Source organism: Leguminivora glycinivorella, chromosome 10 (genome assembly GCF_023078275.1).
Source record: "Leguminivora glycinivorella isolate SPB_JAAS2020 chromosome 10, LegGlyc_1.1, whole genome shotgun sequence".
Taxonomy (NCBI): Eukaryota; Metazoa; Arthropoda; class Insecta; order Lepidoptera; family Tortricidae; genus Leguminivora; species Leguminivora glycinivorella.
In genome coordinates, this window is record NC_062980.1 from 16,479,581 (window position 1) to 16,499,793 (window position 20,213).

General features: G+C 37.6%; 1 protein-coding gene across 1 annotated transcript; it reads left to right on the top strand.

Moving 5' to 3' along the window:
- Positions 1–8,789: 8,789 nt before the first annotated feature.
- LOC125230407 lies at positions 8,790–10,394 on the top strand. The gene is made up of 2 exons (XM_048135545.1): positions 8,790–9,413; positions 10,317–10,394. The coding sequence occupies exons 1-2, from the start codon at positions 8,790–8,792 to the stop codon at positions 10,392–10,394; spliced, it is 702 nt and encodes a 233-aa protein (XP_047991502.1).
- The last annotated feature ends 9,819 nt before the right edge of the window (positions 10,395–20,213 follow it).

Sequence of the window (20,213 nt, forward strand, 5' to 3'; positions counted from 1 at the left end):
AGGATTAGGTTAGATCCAGGTAATCCATCTCACTCAAATTCTTCCCCGATAATTGAGTACACGACAACTGTTTATTTTACTGAAACGCGACGTGCGAGTAATCGCCATTATACGTTAGCCCCTTATTCAAACATCAGAAACCATTCTATATAAAAATAAGCCTCTGACATCCAACACGTTTTTCGTTTCCAAACAAACCCACACGTGAAATAACAATGGGGTCCCTTATTTATGGGGGGAAGGTGTCGCTTTAAATATTAACAGGTAGTGATGCCACGCTTCTGCCTTAATTTTAACTGGTTCCATGATTGACACAATGTTAAAAGTTAATAACCTAACCACAAAATTAAAATTTTGAAAAAACCCCTCGATCGCGATATACTTAGTGGACCGATTTTCATAAAACATTGGGCGGACAGAGTGGAGGCAGATCTCCGTGAACTTGGCGTCGTCGGCGAGTGCTGTCGTGATGTCGCTCTGGCCCCGTAGCCGAATGGCATTTCTGCGAAACGAAACGCAATCAAAACGCAGCAGAAATGTAGTCTGGTTCTATCGCGCCAATATGCAAGAATGATAGAGATAGATAGCTACGAAAGTGTCAGCGTTTCGCGAGCGTTAGTACATTCAGCTACGCACACTGGTCCGCGTAATGTGGCGTGCTCTTGTGTTAGATGCCAAGAATCACTTCGAGTCATCGCGCTGACAAAGTAAGTATTTTTATTGAACTAATATCAAGCTACATAGTACTCCGTAGCCGAGCCATAAATATACCCCGCGTCTTCACCTTACGAGGCTAGCGTCTTTACCTCTAAACCACCCAGTCCGCATTTACTTTTTTGTAGAGTACGGTATCTATTTTTACTTTAGAATTGATTTATTTCAAAATAACAACTTTTGTCATTATTATAATTGTCTCAGAACAACGTTTTCGTTCACGATACGTTTATACCGGAACTGTAGTCGTTGGCAGCAAAGGTTTCGAATTATTTGAACCAACTTTTCCAATTTATTAAAAAAAGTACATCATTTTTTTTACCAATAATTTGTAAGTTAAAAAAAATGTACTTTGTAATCAGTCAGTTATTATTTATGAACATGTACAGTGTTCAGAGTGTTCAGTGACTCATTACCAACGTTTCAAAGGCTACTGCCATAATTGGGCTGTGCCAAAAATTGTTTATAAAATAAAGTTGGTAACTTGCAAAGTCGTTTGGTTCCGCCGTGTCTTAATTGAAAAGTTTTAATTGAATGAAAAGTAAAGTCTTGTTACGTGCTTACAGTAATTAATTGAAAATAAAGCTTTTTCCTTTTTGCTTCCTTATATTGCGACAGTGAATTTCTACGTAGATTTATTTTTAGATCTTTTACAGATCGATTAATACAGTAGCATTTAGGAGTGTACAAGTTTCTAATGGGTTGGCAACGCGCATCATGCGACACTCCTGGAGTTGCAGGCGTCCATAGGTTACAGTGATCGCTATCCATCAGGCGGACCGTATGCTTGTTTGCCGTAGACGTAGTATAAAAAAAAATTATAAAGAGGATTTTCAAAGGATGATAGGATAAGATAATATACTTTAAAACTAAAAATCGTAGGCCACGTTTTTGCCTTTAGCTAGTTTGTGGCCAAGAGTAAGCCTATTTATTAAAAAAAAATTCGTGAGCTTGTCTAATTTGTCAAATATCTATATATGTGTATACGTATCGTATGGTCTTTGAATGGCCAAACTGATCTTCTAGGGTGGTCATGACCCCCCCCCCCTCATGCAGTTCGGTCGCCAGTAGCATTCATGTTGAATATCCTATAACATTACGTGTCTACTTCATGCACGTCGCCAATAGTCAGCGTGGAATCTATTTTAAGATGCTGATGATGATGATCTTCAATCCTGAATTTATATGTTACGTTTAAATGAAAATAAAATACTTTCACCATTCTTCAAAGACGGAACCCTGGACAAACACTATAATAAGGTCCGGTCCAAGGTGCTCATGAAAATTTAAAATGCATTAAGTTAGCAGACACTAGGTGACAAAATGTACGACATCCGTGTAAATATTTAAAATCTCGCCTGATTCTTGGATAGAAAAACGTATAATAATGATAAGAGTTGTAACTCCGCTAATGCGGGTTATTTGTAGTGACATCTACTCGATACTAGGTGTCAACACTGTCGCGACTGCCAAAAAAATTATATTAGAACAGTGTACAACTTATACTACAAGCAGAAGGAATTGAAAACAGAATGGTGATTAATAACTGTTATAATGTTAGGTAAAAATTCATGAGTTATTATACTCTTCGTTCGTCGCGACATCTATTGACAAGTAGCAAAATTGATAATTAACGCTATTTGACGCGTGATTGTCGTTAGACGTCACTACAAAAAACCCGCATTTACTGATGTATGGAGTTACAAGTTACAACCCTTCCCTTACTATTCCTCTATGATAATGACACACATATGTATGGAAATTGTATATTATGTAACTATGTCACATTTGTTGAACATTGAACATTTATAAGAGTTGAACGAATCACGGTTATACACTGAGAGAAAATACAAACAGTTTTCATGTTCGTTCAACAAGTTTTTTGGTAAAAATAGCGCCTACGTGCTCTTTGGTTCAAACAACAAGCTACTTGTCATTTGAATCGGCAATATATTTGAATCAACAAGTCGATTTTATAAAAACAATCTGACACATATTGTTTTAAACATACGTTTGGCTGATTAAAACGGATAAACCGCAATAAGTCGAACTTGTTAAATTCATAATGCAAATTTCTCTCAGTGTACTCTGGTACTAATCGGGATATAGATTGTGATTATTTTTTTGCCGAGCTCCCTATTTCGACGCAGTTGCATGCATCATGATCACGGGTAACATGTTAGAGATTATATCGTAATGTAATTCATTCTCCGTACTTAGTTCATTTTGTCTATTATATTCGTATTTTGTTGTTGTCAAAGCGGACTGCAGGCTCCCATGAGCCGTGGCAAATGCTGAGATAACGCAAGGAGGATGATTTTTTTCTATTATATTCGTTAATAGGTAATCGATCGTTTGCAGGGATCGCATCTAAAAGTCAACATGATTAGAGCGAAAGTATATCGCTGTGACATCCATACTTATATATTATATATTATAATTGAAAAAGACGGAGATGGACTGTATGGAACTAATTACGAATGATAACTGCTGGTTTACCTTTTAAATGTATATTTAATAAATATCATGAGATTACAAAACCAAACACAATCAATGACAATTTATAACTAAACAAAAAACATATGCCAAATTGACAGGAAAAATCTATACTACATATTTCAATTCTGCAAAGAGTTTGGAACAATAATAAATGGGAAAGTGTGTGTGTCTGTTTGTTAATTGTCCGTCTTTCACGGCAAAACGGAACGAAGAATAGACGTGATTATTTAAGAGGAGGTAGCTGAAGGGATGGAAAGACAAACAAGCTTCTTTTTGTGTCTTCCTAACACCCCACTTCCCTAAAATTGGGAGTGAAAGTTTGTATGAAACATTCCTCAATTTTCGAATGTAACGCGACCGAAGCCACGGGCAAAATTTTGTATACTACATATTTATTATAAACACGTCGTGTTAAACACACAATTAAATGATGCGAACCCAGGTCCATCGGCGTAGCAGGCAAGATCACTATACGACTATACTTACTACCGGCTAGGCCAGACCGCTTGTCAATGACATAAAGTCGTTGGTACATGAAATTCGTCACAGCGTAGCATAGCGTGGACTGGTTATTAGAATTGGAATGTTCTTTGAAATATGGGTATTATAGATTAGAGTTGGTCAAAAGGCGCCTAGCCTTATCAGAGATAACATACACTACAGACATTTCCTGGGGTACCACGGCGACCGGGTGGTCTAGTGGTAATATGACGTTAGCCGCGTAAGCTGAAAACCCGGGTTCGATTCCCAGCTCGGCCACCGGTGGGCCTTATCGTTTTTTCTTTCGTGTATGATATCTATTTCAATGAACCTTTTATTGCGGGAACATAACCTAACAATAAAATACACTGTAATTCGCCACAAATCACAACAAATACAACCTTTATCAAACAAAGAGCAATGGGCTGCCCGTATTCCTAACAAGCACCGTTTGACTACCATCAATGACCAATAAAAAGTGAATGAAATTACTGGCAGTGAATCACCATGATCACTATGAGTGACGCATTATCTTTATTTGAACCGCGTCGTGGCACTTGCCTATAGGATTGCATCTTAGAAATATTCATTTTTTAAATTATATTTTTTATTATACTTCCGACAGAGCACCAACTAACTAGACAAAAAATTATGACGGGTTTTAGTGTCGGAGGCCAAGATCCACCTCAGGTCATTGATCAGTAAGTACAGTCAACCAATTGGAACCTTAGACCACTGTAGAACTATGTTACAGTGACGTTATATATCAGATTGTAAGACATCTCTTACTGCTTGTCATTTTGACATGGTTGTAGAGTGGCCTAGTTCCAATTGGTTGACTGTACCTAAAAATCTCTCTGGTCACTTGTAGTTTTTATTTTTTTTATTTTAACGTCGTCAACAATAAAATTGTGTCACTTAATTTCAAACTCGAGTAAATCCATTCTGCTTTAAGGTTGAATATGTATAAAAAAATATATATATTATATAATCTAAAAAGAATCAACGTTACCGCAGAATGTATATAGCGGGGCAAATCTCGATGGGGGCAAATGTAACTGGTCCATTTTTTCTATGTTTCATGATTTTTGCATTATGAAATAGACTGCCAACCGGTTAAATAAGGTATATGGCAGGCGTGTTCAGTGGATACAATGACATGTAGAACTCAACATCATAGTGTAATAATGGAAAAAATGGATTAGTTACAATTGCCCTCCAGTCGAGATTTGTCCTGCTGTTGTACCTTACCCGAGTTTCAAGTTCAGCGACACACTTTGATACCCTATTATTGAGTAGGAAATCCTAGTGCTCTAACTGTTCTCTTCTATGTCACCTTTTAGTATTCAAGTCGCGAGATGTATTAAGGTCCCTCAACTGAAGTCTGCGCCGGGCCGAGATATACTCTGTCAAACAAGTCTGTCAGTAAATAAGAACAAAGAAAACTATAGGTATCCTTTCTCTAGCACCCTAAAGAAAAGGATGCATATAGTTTTCTTTGTTCTTATTTACTGACAGACTTGTTTGACAGAGTATAATAGAAACACTGGCGAATATTATAACTCCGACACGAGGACGTGTGACACAATCACGTAGTAACACGTCTTATATGACTGTCTTTCTGAATTCCCATGATAATAAATAGGTAGTCGAAACGAAAGTAAGGGAAAATGGGTAAACAAATACCTATATATATATGTATCTTTTTTTATTCAGTTTTTTTTTTATTATATGTATTAATAATATAATTAAAAAAAACTGAATAAAAAAAGATACATATATAGGTATTTGTTTACCCATTTTCCCTTACTTTCGTTTCGACTACCTATTTATAGAGTGGAGAAGGCAAAGTGGAGAAGGCTGAGCAGGAAAGCGGACCCTGGCGCTAGGCCGGGAAAACGCTAGGTTGAAGAAGAAGAAGAAGAAGATATGTACTAATAATATATTAATTTAAAAAAAAGCACCTTCACTAGAAATAATTACAAAAAGTAATCAGTCAATACCGCTCCGCACCGCTTCCGGTGCAAAAGTGCCCATAACGCTCGCGGCAATTACCCCGCTGGTGGCCTGGGTTGATGATGATATTTTTCGTCCATTGATGATGAAGATGATGACTCATAGAAAAGGTATTGTATACAATAGTGATATAATTAAGCTTTTCACTCTCGTACCGTACTATTAGGCCACTCAGCAAGCTTCGTGGCCTAAACATGGTACTCGAGTGAAAATCTCTGTATTATATCACGATTGTATAAAATGCTATTTAAGTTTTTTTATAATGTATTCCATTATATCGTGGAAGAGTTTATTTAGTCAAGTTAATTAAAAAAAATTGTGCAAAACAAATTTAAATGTGTAGGTACTTTTACTTTTGTACTGTTGGGTGTTTTATTCTGTCCTTTAGTGTAGGGTGTTTTATTCAGTCGCGCGCGGTCGGCCGAACGTTAACGACGGTCACAAATAAGTAAACAAGTGTCCGTGCGATAAAATGCAAGAAAGTGACTGTGAAACTCTAAAGAACATCCTCACGAGGATGCTTCAACCCTTAGAACACAAAGTGAGTGAATTATCCGACAAAATCGCCGGCGTATTAAATGAAATATCCGACATTAAATCGCTGTTAAATATGACTAGAACCGACGGGTCGTCAAAAATATCGGGTAAAGTAGAGAACAAAGGCGCGTTATCTACACCGAGCAGCAACGCATCTACGCCCAATAGCCGTCCCGCTCCAACGCACTCGCAAGGAACGCGGGAAGTCCGTGCAGCCGCAATGCGCACGAAAGAGAGGCTCGCGACACAGGCGAAACTACCGGCAAAACCCAAACCAACCGTCCCGCTAGCCAAAAAAGAAATACCGCAATTGCCGGCCGCCACGACAAAGAAAATAAATCTGACAAAGAAACCTATAAATGAGGACATATTAACGACTGCAAACTCCTGCACAAATGTAGACGAACATAATCGTGACACACATGTCATGATTACTGATACAAAACACCCAAATGAAGAACTTAATCCTGACTGCGATATACCAGAAGCAGATTGGGAAAAAGTCCAAAGTAGAAACCGCCGCAAGCGAAATTATAAAAAACCTCTGTCTATTAGGGGGTCCGCCCAAAATACCGAACTCCGAGGAGTCGAAGTCATACGGTACCTACATGGATGCTTTTTCAAAAACGACTCCTCGCCAGAAACTATAATTGAACATCTAAATAGCATACGAAAAGGCGTCCAGTATACCGTCGAGTCAATACCATCAAAAAGAGACACATATAAATCCTACAAAATAGGCATTCCTTCGGCTGTATATGAAGACTTCTTAGTGACAACAGCCTGGCCTATAAACACCTGTGTATCCGAATGGCAGCCCTTTCTCAGACCTAGGGAGCCTAGATCTCCCTACAGTGACTAAACAAAATATAACTGCCAAAAATAAGCTCATACCGTCCGCTAAAATGTCACAAATAAGCGTATTACATCAGAACATCAATAGACTAGCTAATAAAACACTCAGGATTGAATCCGAGCTGCAGACTCGAAGCCAGGCAGTCGATATACTGTGCCTTACAGAACACTGGCTCGAACAAGACAAATTAAAATCTGTAAACATACTAAACTACCAGCTACGCGCCCAGTTTTGCCGATCTTCTCGTACTGGAGGAGGTGCCTGTATCTACGTGGAGTCCAGCATCCCGAGCTTCGAGCGCAAGGAAGTAGCAGAGCTGTCCGTGGAGTCCCACTTCGAGGCCTGCGCCGTGGAGTGTATTGGACTCGACCTCGTAGTAGTTTGTGCGTACCGGCCCCCCAACTGGTGACGTACATTTATTCCTATCCCTACTAGATAATCTATTAAACTTAAGCACTATCCAAAATTATAGTGTACTGATAGTCGGAGATATTAACATAGACCTTCTTACAAAATGTAAAAATACCAAAATGTTACTCAATACTTTAAGGCAATCTGGATTTAACCAGTTAATAAATGTACCCACTAGAATAGCAAACTTATCAATGACATGCCTAGATCACGCCTACTCTAATTTAAAAAATCTGAAATAAAGTCTGTAAATTGCCTAGATATGCATTTATCTGATCACCTATCAGTAAATATCGTTGTCAACATTCATAACAAGATCGTAACCCACAACTTGCACAAATTAAAGAGATCTTTTACTAATCAGAGTAAATTCCATTTTACACAAAGCCTTGACCTATATAGATGGGAACCGATTATAGAAAAAAACAGCTGTCCCGGTAAACAAACCGAACTCGTTATGAATGTTATTAAACACTATTATGAAATACACTTCCCCTTGAAACAGCATCGCATAAAAAATTGTGCTGGTTCGTGGGTCAATGTACAAACAAAGAGGTTACGTCTTAACATTCGCAAAATAAAAACAAAGTTAGTTTCTAACCCCGATGACGCTGGGCTACGCGACGACCTAAGTAAGAACGAATTATTATACTGGGCAGAGTTAAGAAATGCACGCTCCTGTTACGTCAACAAGCAAATCTCAACTGACAATAATGATATGTGTCGAAGCATATGGCGCGTTATCTCTAGCGAAACATGTAATAACAAAAAAACTGCTTGCACCGCGATAGAAGTTCTCATTGACAAATCAGCTGGCGATAGTACGGACGAGCGCGCCGCCTCGGCCGCCACTCGGCTAAACCAGTTTTATCTTGAAGCAAACGTAAACAATGTTACCCCATGTACTCGCTCAGCGATAGAATATCTAGACCAACATTTAAATATTTTAAACATAACACCTCCTGTTTATGACTTTATACCCTTCACACTCTCAGAAATGTTACAAATATGTAAAAGGATTAAGCGAAAGGAGACAAAGGACATATACGACATGACGACTCGTGTCATAGACAGTTTGCCGCCAAGCGTAGTCTCATTACTTTTACTACTATTCAATAGATGTGTCAGTGTGGGAATCTATCCTGATGCCTTAAAACAAATAAAAATTCATCCCATTTATAAGGGTAAAGGTGAAATGCACTCACCTAAGTGTTATAGGCCTATATCGCTAATTCCAGTCGTTTCAAAACTTTTTGAAGGCTTACTATGCGATAGGATGATAAAACATATGACGGATAACCAACTTCTTAACCGCCAGCAGTACGCCTACCAGCCTGGGCGCTCGACGGTCGACGCTGCACGGGACGTGGTGGCGCGCGTTCTCCAGCATCTCGAGGACGGGCGACAGGTCGCAGCTGTGTTCTGCGACTTGTCGCGCGCTTTCGAGATGATTGATCACGCGCTTCTGCTAGACAAATTGTCACGATACGGCTTCACAGGCGGTTTCTATGACACGATCGCCTCATTTTTAAATAACCGTAGCCAATGTACTAGCGTCAAAAATTCAAGGTCAGAAATGGAACCGATAGGCGGCTGCTCTGTTCCTCAGGGCTCGTCTATGGGTAATAACCTGTTTTTAGTGATAATGAATGACATAACATCTGCCTGCGACGATCCAGAGTACGTAATGTTCGCGGATGACACGTGCATTATTGTTAACGCTGACAACATTGATCAACTGAAATCCACTTTATCTATAGTAATGTTAAAAATATGTAGATGGTTCTCGGCTAACGGAATGTTACTCAACGTCGACAAAACTAACATTATCCACTTCAAACTAAAAAATAATGATAACATTGAACTTGATATCTCAATAAATGATGTACCGGTTCCACAGGTACGGGAGACCAAGTACCTTGGTTTTATCATAGACTCTGGACTAACATGGAGCCCCCATATCGACCAAATATGTAATAAACTGGCATCGGCGTGCTTTGCATTGTCTAGGCTCGCCCCTATGTTATCTACTGATAATCTCAAAAAAGCATATTTTGGCTATTTTAATTCCATCCTTATACAAGGAGTGGATCTATGGGCCACATCTGCCGATCGAGAAAGGCCATTCAAACTACAAAAGCGAGCATTGCGTATCATTGCAGGAAAAACAGCTGATCACCCGGCTAGGGAATTGTTTATACATCACAAAATCTTAACTCTGCCCAGTGTATATGTACTTACCGCATGCCTATACGTTAGAGGAAATAAACATAATTACTCAACGTTCGGCATAAGAAGCGATAGGTATCGCGCGCAAAACCTACTTGTGCCCCCGCGCCGACGATTGGCTAAGGCCCGAGCGTCTCTCAGCGTCTTCGGGCCAAAACTATATAATAAAATTCCACTCGAGATGAGAAATGAAGACAGTGATACAATTTTTAAAAATAAGTTAAAAGCCTTACTTATAAAAATGGCTTGTTATGATGTTAATGAATTTGATAACCTAAATGATAACTTAAATAATAAGATGTAAATTGTATATTTTCGACACAAATAATGAAAAATTAATTTAACGTAATTTTGAACAATTATTAATTTGAAATGTATACTTACCTAACTGAATTTATGATTATCGCGCAATTGTAATAATATATTATACTAATCGCATAATTTAAGTTTAGTCTTAAATGCATGTTGCTGTTTTAATATGACTTGTAAAATTGCGTTTTAAACTGTCCGCGTAAAATATGAAGATAAACGCACCTTATACAAAGTTTATGTTTCTCGTATCTCAACGTTCCAGACCATATTTCAACCTAGTCTTAAAAGTAATGCAAAATATAGCACCGTACAAAGTACAGCTAATTTGGAAACATCGTAAGCGCCCTTATATTTGTATAAGCTTAAGACATTTTGCGTCGCACGCAGAGAGCAAAGGCAAAGTGCAAAATGTCCTTGCTGTGGATTCCCGTTGGTTATTTAGCTTAGCCAGACGCCACCTATTGATTTATGTGGTATATGTATAGTGGATTTTAATATGACGTACTGAGGGAAGTTACTGGATAGGGTAGTAGTCCATGGGCCAGTGAAGAAGTCGGTATAATTTGGGGCTACTAAGTTTCCTTTTTACAGCAGTTAGGTAGGCCTATAAGGATGTTAAAAAACCATGATTGCCATCTCAAAATGGTAGCTAAACAAAATGGCCGCCAATCCAAGATGGCGGATATTGAGTTTTAAAAAATCGACCACAACTCCAGAAGTATTGGTCCGATTTCATTTTTATTTTTTTTAAACGAAAGCTCTTTTTGTGTACTCAAATATTTGTTATATTCATTGTTTCGATAAATTCAACCATTAGTTAGTAATTAACGAAAAATATAAAAAAAATATCTTTTTTTCTAAGACTTTTTGTCAAAAATCATGTTTCTACAAAATACCTTGCATATTCTAATAAATATTTAAATGCAGAAAAATAGTGCTATTAATTACCTTTAATTTGATGTATAAAAGATACAGACTTAATTTACAAAAACACATTAGAGGCTTAATTTTAATTCTGTCTTCGTTGAAATTCACCGTTGTGCATACAGTACTAAAAGCTTCAGGTCGAAGTTGTAGATTACTAATATGCTGTTTTTAGTATATTTCTGCAATTGTACTTACAATTAAGAAAAGAACTGAACATGTTAGTATCCGAAATCCATTAGCTTTAAGAATATAATAAAATATGTCATAGGTAAAGTACAGTTTTAGATATTTGATTATTTGTATAAAATTTCTTTAGTGATACAGCGCCAACCAACCGAGATAATACAAAATAAATAAACTAGACATAGTTGAGGTCCTATCTCATCACATTAACCTTTTGACCACCATGGGCGGATATGGCCGTCGCTGGAAATGCTTCCTAAGGACGCCAACCATGGCCATCAGTTTTGCCAATTACATTGGGGACCCATGCGGGCCTTCTTAACGCCTAATTTTGCTCAAATAATCGCGATCCACGTCTGTCTGGTATCCGGGGCACGACGTATTCTTTTTCACTATTTGGCGTTTAAAAGGTTAAGCCTAACCCTGATCCGTGTTCGAGAAAACTTATATTTAGTTAAAATAATCCTTGCATACAAAAGGTGAAGAACACACCCCAAAAGAAAAATAGTCTTGAGAAATTCACTATAATGCATTAATAAGGCAAATCTATGGAGTATCCGACTACTAAACAACGTGATATAGGTACCTACCGAATAAACCTTAATTTACGCACAGAAATATATTACTTATTACCGTTAATGTAGATTGTAGAGCCAATATCACCAATATCAAGCCTTCAAGACAATCACAGGTAACAGATTAATTTTCTCCTAATTTTTCGAACTTTTATAGCAGGCATTCCACCTTCAATCACGACTTACGTGCCCTGGCCCGGCCCAAGCCCATTTTAGAGTAGCAATACGATCTCTATAATTCTGACCCGTCGCCGCATCAGCATCATCTCGTTTCGCTTCCATCGTAGAAAGACATACCGAACGTGTTGTGCTCTATACCTCTATGCAACTTTTAGCCTCTTCATTTAGTACATTGTTAGTGTCCACGTCTCGCAAGCTTATGTCACGGTGGGAAGTACCCAGTTACACACTGATCAAACATGTTGGTCTCCAGTGACTGGTATCCTTGCCCTTAATACGTCCTTTAGCGTACAAAAGGCATCCAAGTCCTCCCTGTGATCTCCGCCGGCAGCGAGGCCGACCCAAGTCTCTGTATTGTGTTATGGTTCGCCACAACTCGACGTTTTGTGCCTATTTTGCGTGATGTGGGGGATTTAGCTAATCCTGCCAGCTTATCTCCTCGAGAAATCCTATTAGACCTTTAATGTTGAGTAGGAGAACTTTGGAGAGGTCTCTCGGGGATCCGAGATGTTTCTTCCTGTATGGAGCCACTCTGCTCACTCCATCACCAGGTGAGAGGCACCCTCGTCACAGGGGAATGTTCATAGCATCTGTTATGAAAATATGTTTGTTAAGTAGTCTACGATCTGTTCTGACATTGGTTACCATTCTCAGGCGGACTTTCCCTAGTTGAAGGAGCGTCTTTGTGAGTTTTCCATTGATGCTAGGCTTGGCTTGTTTGACTGCAGCATTTGATCTGGTTTTGCCAGTGTGCTGTGTGTAGTTTCATATTGAGCATACCTTGCTGAAGGACATCGGGAGAATCGGCAGTCGACCCCAGCTGCCTGGCCAGCTCGTAGGCCGCATCATCACCTCGACATCCACTGTGTCCTTTGGTCAATGGACCCATTGAAGGATGATTTTGTTATTATGACTTACCTCCGTTAGTCGTTTATGGCATTCCTTAACCCAACCTTTATTTGTTGTTCCGGATAACGTATCTTCTGTAGGCCTAGCACATGATGGCCGCGGGAGTATGTCGCCGCGAGATAGATGACACGTCTTTGTCTAATTGTATTAATGACATAAGGACGGGTAGTCTATCTCGCGGCGACATACTCCCGCGGCCATCATGTGCTAGGCCTGCTGTTACTTGTTATAAAGGCTGAAATATGGAGCTTTGGATAAGTCTGTCCTTGCCGTAACTTTCAATTTGTACATACCTCTATATGTTTAACTACTTTAACCCAACACTCACCGACGGCATACAGTTCCTCCAGCATCTGACGGGGAACATGTGCTTCTTTGAAGATGACGATGTTATCCGCATATCGAAGATAATTGAGGCATACATTTATACATCTATCATCCCTATTGAGGCTTTTATAAATGCCTACCTGTTTAAAAAGTTGGCCAGATTGCATAACCCCGGAGTTACTCGCTACTAATTAAGATTCGTCGATACGGGTGCTAACTTTTCTTCTGATTCAATAGCAGGTTGCATAGAAACATTCACATTTTGGTACACCTTTTATGAAAATTCAACTCACGTGAGTAGGTAATTAAAACGTCTGTTATTAACGTCTTCTAACGTTTTTCGTTCGGTAATGACGAACAATACATGTTAATAATATTTGGCTCTACTTTAAGCGGTGATATTTGTCTCAAAGTTTGTCCATCCGGTATTTAACGGCTTCGTTGTTTAGTAATCGGTAAAATATAGGTAAGAAATATCTATTAATTCTGTACTAAAGAACATTTCTAAAGTTTGCCCGAATTCTGGGGGTGCTCTTCACTAACCCGCTCGTGCGTAGGTTTTTTTTTTTTCAAATCTGAGAGTCCTTGAATGCGGAACGATTTTCAATCCGGAATACGATCTAACCCTTATACGCAAGATGATGACGGAGTATTCCGTCTCCCAGGCACAATCGCAACAGAATTGCATTGCGAATTCGCGAATATATGAGCGTAATTAGGCATTACGGAGTCCCAATTTTATTTCATTTGGCGTCCGTATCGTTGGCGTCCTTGGCAAGAATTTCCGGTGACCACCGTGGCCGTCCGTGGCGGTCAAAAGGTTAATGGTTCTACAGTCTCGACACATGTTAGTCATATACCTAGTACACTTAAATACTTAATTTTCATCATTGAGGTGTGTTGCACATATGGTATCTAAACAAATTTTATCCTAGTACTATCGAATATCTACAAACTCATGGATACTATCATGTTCTATTAACATAAACTATTATTCTAATTGTACAATTGCTAAAATAAACTAAAAACAGCATATTTGTACTCTACAACATCTTTTAGTACTGTATGCACCCCAACTGCACACATCTTTTAGTACTGTATGCACTCCAACCTGAAGCTTTTAGTACTGTATGCACAACGGTGAATTTCAACGAAGGCAGCTTTAAATTTAGCCTCTATGTGTTTTTGTAAATTAAATATGTATCTTTTATACATCAAATTAAAGGTGATTAATGGCACTATTTTTCTGCATTTAAATATTTATTAGAATATGCAAGGTATTTTGTAGAAACATGATTTTTGACAGAAAGTTTTAGAAAAAAATATATTTTTTTTATATTTTTCGTTAATTACTAACTAATGGTTGAATTTAGCGAAACAATGAATATGACAAGTATTTAAGTACAGAAAAAGAGCTTTCGTTTAAAAAAATAAAAATGAAATCGGACCAATACTTCTGGAGTTATGGTCGATTTTTTAAAACTCAATATCCGCCATCTTGGATTGGCGGCCATTTTGTTTAGCTACCATTTTGAGATGGCAATCATGGTTTTTTAACATCCTTATAGGCCTACCTAACTGCTGTAAAAAGGAAACTTAGTACCAATACCCCAAATTATACCGTTTGGCAAAATTAGACCAGCTGGCCCATGGACTAATTTGTTGCAAAACAAATTCACCACAGTACTGGTACCGGTACCATTGTCTATAATAGACATGTCCCATTCCCATCCCTGCTGCTAATCGTAAAGGCGCGCCATTATTTGAAACGACCAATGGCAGCACCGTGCGCTCCCGCCTCACCCCGCAAGAATTAGTGATTTGTGTCTCGAACAATATCGCTTGCATTAGGCTTCTAGTGGGGTGTTCTGTGTGTGTTGCTAAGGAAATATGGCATTAGAAAATTTTCCTTACTTTATTGCGTTATTTGCCGAGGCAAAAGCCGGGATAACGCCGGGATGAGCCGAGGCTCATAGGAACCTGGGGCGAGGAAGGCAAAATATTTTCAGATGTTTTTGTCTTTGATTGTATACATTTTACAAAGTCCTATGGTATCAGTAGACCATTCAATCCGTCTATTTCATTTTCCGATCTGATACCGGATCAGATAATGTGAAATCGGCCTTATGCAGCTACGCGTCAGGACTTCAGGAGTATTAATATTTTTCAAAATATCTCAGGTATGAAGATATCCGTGTCGTCGAGAATAGGACTATTCTATAACTCGACTTCTGTAATCTTACTCAGTTTACTTCGTTTGCGTTGTTGACTGTAGGCATTTGAATATTCGAATCAAAATGCTCAACCAAAATAAGAGCCAAGCCAACTAACCGCCCTTTCTATGACTTTATCTAATTAATAAACTTAGCCGCAAGCAAAACAAGCATACATTAATGTTTATGAACTCGTCTGAAGTCTAACCCAAGTCAGCCCACACTTAGGTCAACGTAGGCGTAACCTTTCTTCGTTACAATAAGAAAAGGATGTTCAACTTTAAAAGAAAAAATTTAAAACTAAGACAAAAGTATAAAAGTTTTACTTTAGGTTGATTATAATTACAAGTTATGAAAGTTAAAAAAATATATTATAATATTTACTATACTTGTACCTAAAAAGTCCTTAAGGCAGACTGAAGACTTGAATTTAACGAATAAACTAACATGAGAAGATGCAGAACGTTACAAAATAGTGATTTCCTCTCGCACTATCACGTAGCCGCCCTAAACATACCTAAATAGTTTCACGAAAAATATAATATATAATTATTTTAAACTGTTATTACAATATTATTATGCTTTCATATACCTATGATAATAACATCTGTTTCGCTAATCGGGGCAAACTATTTTAATTATTAATTTGATTCGCCGCTCGTGCCTAATGTTCCAAATATTTTCTGTTAATCTTATTTAATTTTTTAAGCCGTTGAAAACTCTCCTCTGCTGGGCGAATATCAAGATATTTTAACCCCACATCCTCCCTTATTTCATGAACATTATTATATTATTTATACACAAATATAAAAAGGATAACCCTATTTGTTCCCGAACGGACAAGCACAGATTTGTGTGAAGCAGCTAACTCAGTTTACTATTTGAAAATAACAGGTTTTTCATGTCAGAACATTCAGAACGTAATATATACATAATCGAAAAGAAATAAATGAAACATAATTATTTCAGGAAACAAATGTAAGCTAATTTTAGGAGAAGAAGAGGGGTAGAGGCCGGCCACCAACGACGATAGGTTATCTTGGAGAAAAGTAATTAGGAGAGCCGACCCCACCTAATGTGGGAATGAGCAAAGAAGAAGAAGAAGAAATGTAAACTAATTTGCAGGTACTACAAATTTTCTGAAATGTTTTTCGGAATAGGCTCAATTGATTAGGTACAAACCAAACCTTTGCTTTGGCACTATGATCTTGTTTTACTATCTTACCTACGTGTACTAGTAAAATATAATAACTAACGTTAGTTTTTGATCAAAATGTCCTAATTTTTGTATTAAATAGAATAGAATAGAATTCATTTATTTAACGTCACAACATAGTACACACAAAAAGAAGAAGGCATGCAAACAAAACATACAATGGACGCTAAATAGGACCTTCACTCAGCATGATGCCACGGCAACCCGCAGCGCTGGTTTTCTGTGAGGACCTGACTACATCTAGGTTTAGTGGCGGCACGTACGCCAACGACACATAAAACAATTAAGAAAAAAACAAAAGAAGAAATAAAATAAACATACAAAATCAATTATAAAAAAAACACACAATAGCCATTACAAAAAAAAAGGAACGAATAAAATAACACTTGAGAAGCAACATATTAACATAAACAAATTGATTTGAAGTTACGTTTTGATTTTTATTTGAATAATCTCAATGAACCAACCCTTCTTCCCTAGAACCCAAATTCATTTAACAAAAAATATTTATAAGACATATTGACTGGGATATAAACCGTGATTACCTTTTTGATAATATTTATATAATGCACTGTAGTCATTACCAAATTACTAATAGTATTTTATACAATCGTGATATAATACAAAGCTTTTTAGCCGAGTACCATGTTTAGGCCACGAAGCTTGCTGAGTGGCCTAATAGTACGGTACGAGAGTGAAAAGCTTAATTATATCACTATTGTATACAATACTTTTTCTACGAGTCATCATCTTCATCATCAATGGACGAAAAATATCATCATTCAAGTTAAAATTAATGTTAATAGCGTCGTTCACCGTTGTAACAACATCGAATTACCTGGCAACCAATTGTTTGTAATAACGCGATAGATAAAAAAGTGTGTTTCAGATGCAGAACAATTTTCCAGGTATCGTAAATTAGTATAGAACTTGTATGAAGTTCTATTTTTGAAATTTTTTCAGTTAACTATAGTGAAGTGTAATGAAATATTATAGTTGAATAAGTGTCAAAGAAGACAAGGGCAATGGATAGAGACAATTGGAACGATATGGAGGAGGCCTTCACTCGTAGAGAGGTCCTTAAATAAATATTTTACAAAATAATAATACAGATATAAATTAATAATTATGTACAAATTAAATTAAATTAAATATTATTCTCAATTAAATTAATTATTATTAATGAAATAATATCTAAATTTTAATTGTAATGTTATATTTAAAAGCATGACAAGGAATGTTAATTTAAAAATTTATATTTAATTATTTAATTATGGAATGATTATTTAAACTATGCTAGTTTTTTAAGGAATAAAGAGGCTTTATTATTATTATATTATTAAGTGTCAAAGACTATCCAACACTGAAAAGTCATGACGTATAGTTTAGTCTGTGGTGTCCTAATTGACAGATTAAAGTCGACGAGTAGAAAAAATATTTTATATACCTCTCGTATATATATATATATATATTCTACTACACTAATATTATAATAATATAATTATAAGCTGAGCGCGCTTACTGAAAATCAGCGTCTTAACACTAAATACTCCGACACATGCTGAGTGGCATCCGCTTTATAGAAACAATATTTATTTTATAGCTCAAATAACCCAGCAACTTTCAGATCAAAGGTACACCCAGGCACTTTGTGGGTGAGCTTGCTCCATATCATAGGCCACGTCTTGGGCTAGCCTGTGAGTAATATTTATAGTTAAAAAAATATCACAATAACCTCATGTTTTCATTTCAAATTAAATAATTAAAAGTGATTCATCCGTACCCTCCGGTTGCAGAGGTCACCCGTTCTAAATCGTGTTCCATTTGCTTGAGACCCCACCCTTTCTCGCCACAAAGCTGTTGTGGTGCCCTTAGGAATCTATTATCAGTAAACTTCTGATTCATAAAGTATGGCAAAAAGATCAAAACGACGATAATAAAAATTTCTTTATTTATAAAATATGGCAAAAAGATCAAAAAGGCGATAAAATATATTTATATAAGTTTCCAATGCGGACCGCGATGTGTTTTATTGTTATTTCCTCATTTTATGAACCCCTTAAAAGGTTCTAAAACTGTCACCAGGGTAGCTGAATGGCAATCGTCGACGCCAGACGCCGACAAAAATGCAGTTATCTCTGTCGCGCCAATACGCAAGAGCGATAGAGAGATCGATAGCCACGAAACACCGTTTGTGCATTCGGCTACACACACTAGATTTAAAAGAGTGCTTTTATTATAGGAAATGCTTGGGGGTCTATTTTAGTCGTTTATAGGAAATGACACACACACACAAAACTTACACCCGTATTCCCCAAACTGTGCCACTCTTCGGGGTTGAAAGAAACGAAATCGTCATATTGCAGTGACATGCTAGCCCATCGCATCGCCCAAACCACAAAAAATCAAACTCAACATCATTCGACTTCTACGACACCCATGGAACGAAAGATGATGAAATTCTTCACCCGTCACTACAGGGGCAACGACCGACAAACAAGCGTAAAATATATTGATTTTATTAGCATTATAATATCACCTACTGAAATAATTCTGGTCGTGATACATGCATGCTACAAACAAGTACAGTCAAGTGTAAAAAATATGGGTGCGTACAACTTATCAAAAATATGTCCCATAGCACTTTATGTCGGCGGAATAAGGTCTCGGTACATATTTTTGAGCGGATAAAATCGATACGTATTTTTGCACTTGACTGTACTTAAATGTTCCTATTCTTTAATAATTTTAATTTCAATGGTTTTAGTCACCATCAGTACCCGAAGTGAAAATTGTTGACGCTTCGTGGCGATCGAGATGCCACTTCAGAGGGCGACAGGGCAAGAAGAACGAAACGCTTTAGAAGCAGTAAGTAAGCGATTATCACGTTGGTTAGGTATACTTCACGATACAGGCTCAGCCTAGTGTGGGAGTTACTGCCAACTGTTACTGTTAATTTATTCATTTTGGTAAATAAATATATTTTTTTTTTACATTTGACCATATTTCTAAGGCTGGGTACGTAGCCGAATGGCACGAAACGCTCACAAAACGAAACGCTCGTAGATATAATATGAATATCTCTATCGCTCTTGCGTATTGGCGCGAAGAGCCTACCTTTAGCGGCGTTTCGTTTTCGTTTCGCGTCGCAGAAATGGCATTCGGCTACGGCACCTGACCATGTTTTTGTCGCGTTCTAACTAATGTATATGCGAACAGAGCACCGCTGAAAATATGTCAGTACCAGGTTCCAAGCTGCATTTATGGCTACCGGTGAAAGTGATAAATCAGTGCTCCGCAGCAAAAATATGCGGTAAATCTGATAAACGTGCAGCTTATGCAGCTCTGCCAGAGTTATATCGCGGATTACTTTTTAAATTAGTCGTATATCATCTTCATGTTGGACCACATTTCATCACGGGTGTAAGAGGCATACGGAACACTCGGGTGCCACCTTATTAGTACTGAGGGTTGTAGAATTATTTCTTGCATACGAAATTGGTTTTGAAGTTAAAGGTTCGACATACGTAATAATTGTTATTACAATGTGAAATGCATAAGGTACAGCGGGGCAAATCTCGACTGGGGGGGGGATGTAAGTGGTCTATTAAATAGTGTCCACCGATTAT

Coding starts and splice junctions, on each gene's coding strand:
- LOC125230407 (XM_048135545.1), top strand. CDS start 8,790: ATGATAAAACATATGACGGATAACCAACTTCTTAACCGCCAGCAGTAC. Junction 9,414..10,316: donor ATGATGTACCGGTTCCACAG/GTACGGGAGACC, acceptor TCAACGTTCCAG/ACCATATTTCAACCTAGTCT.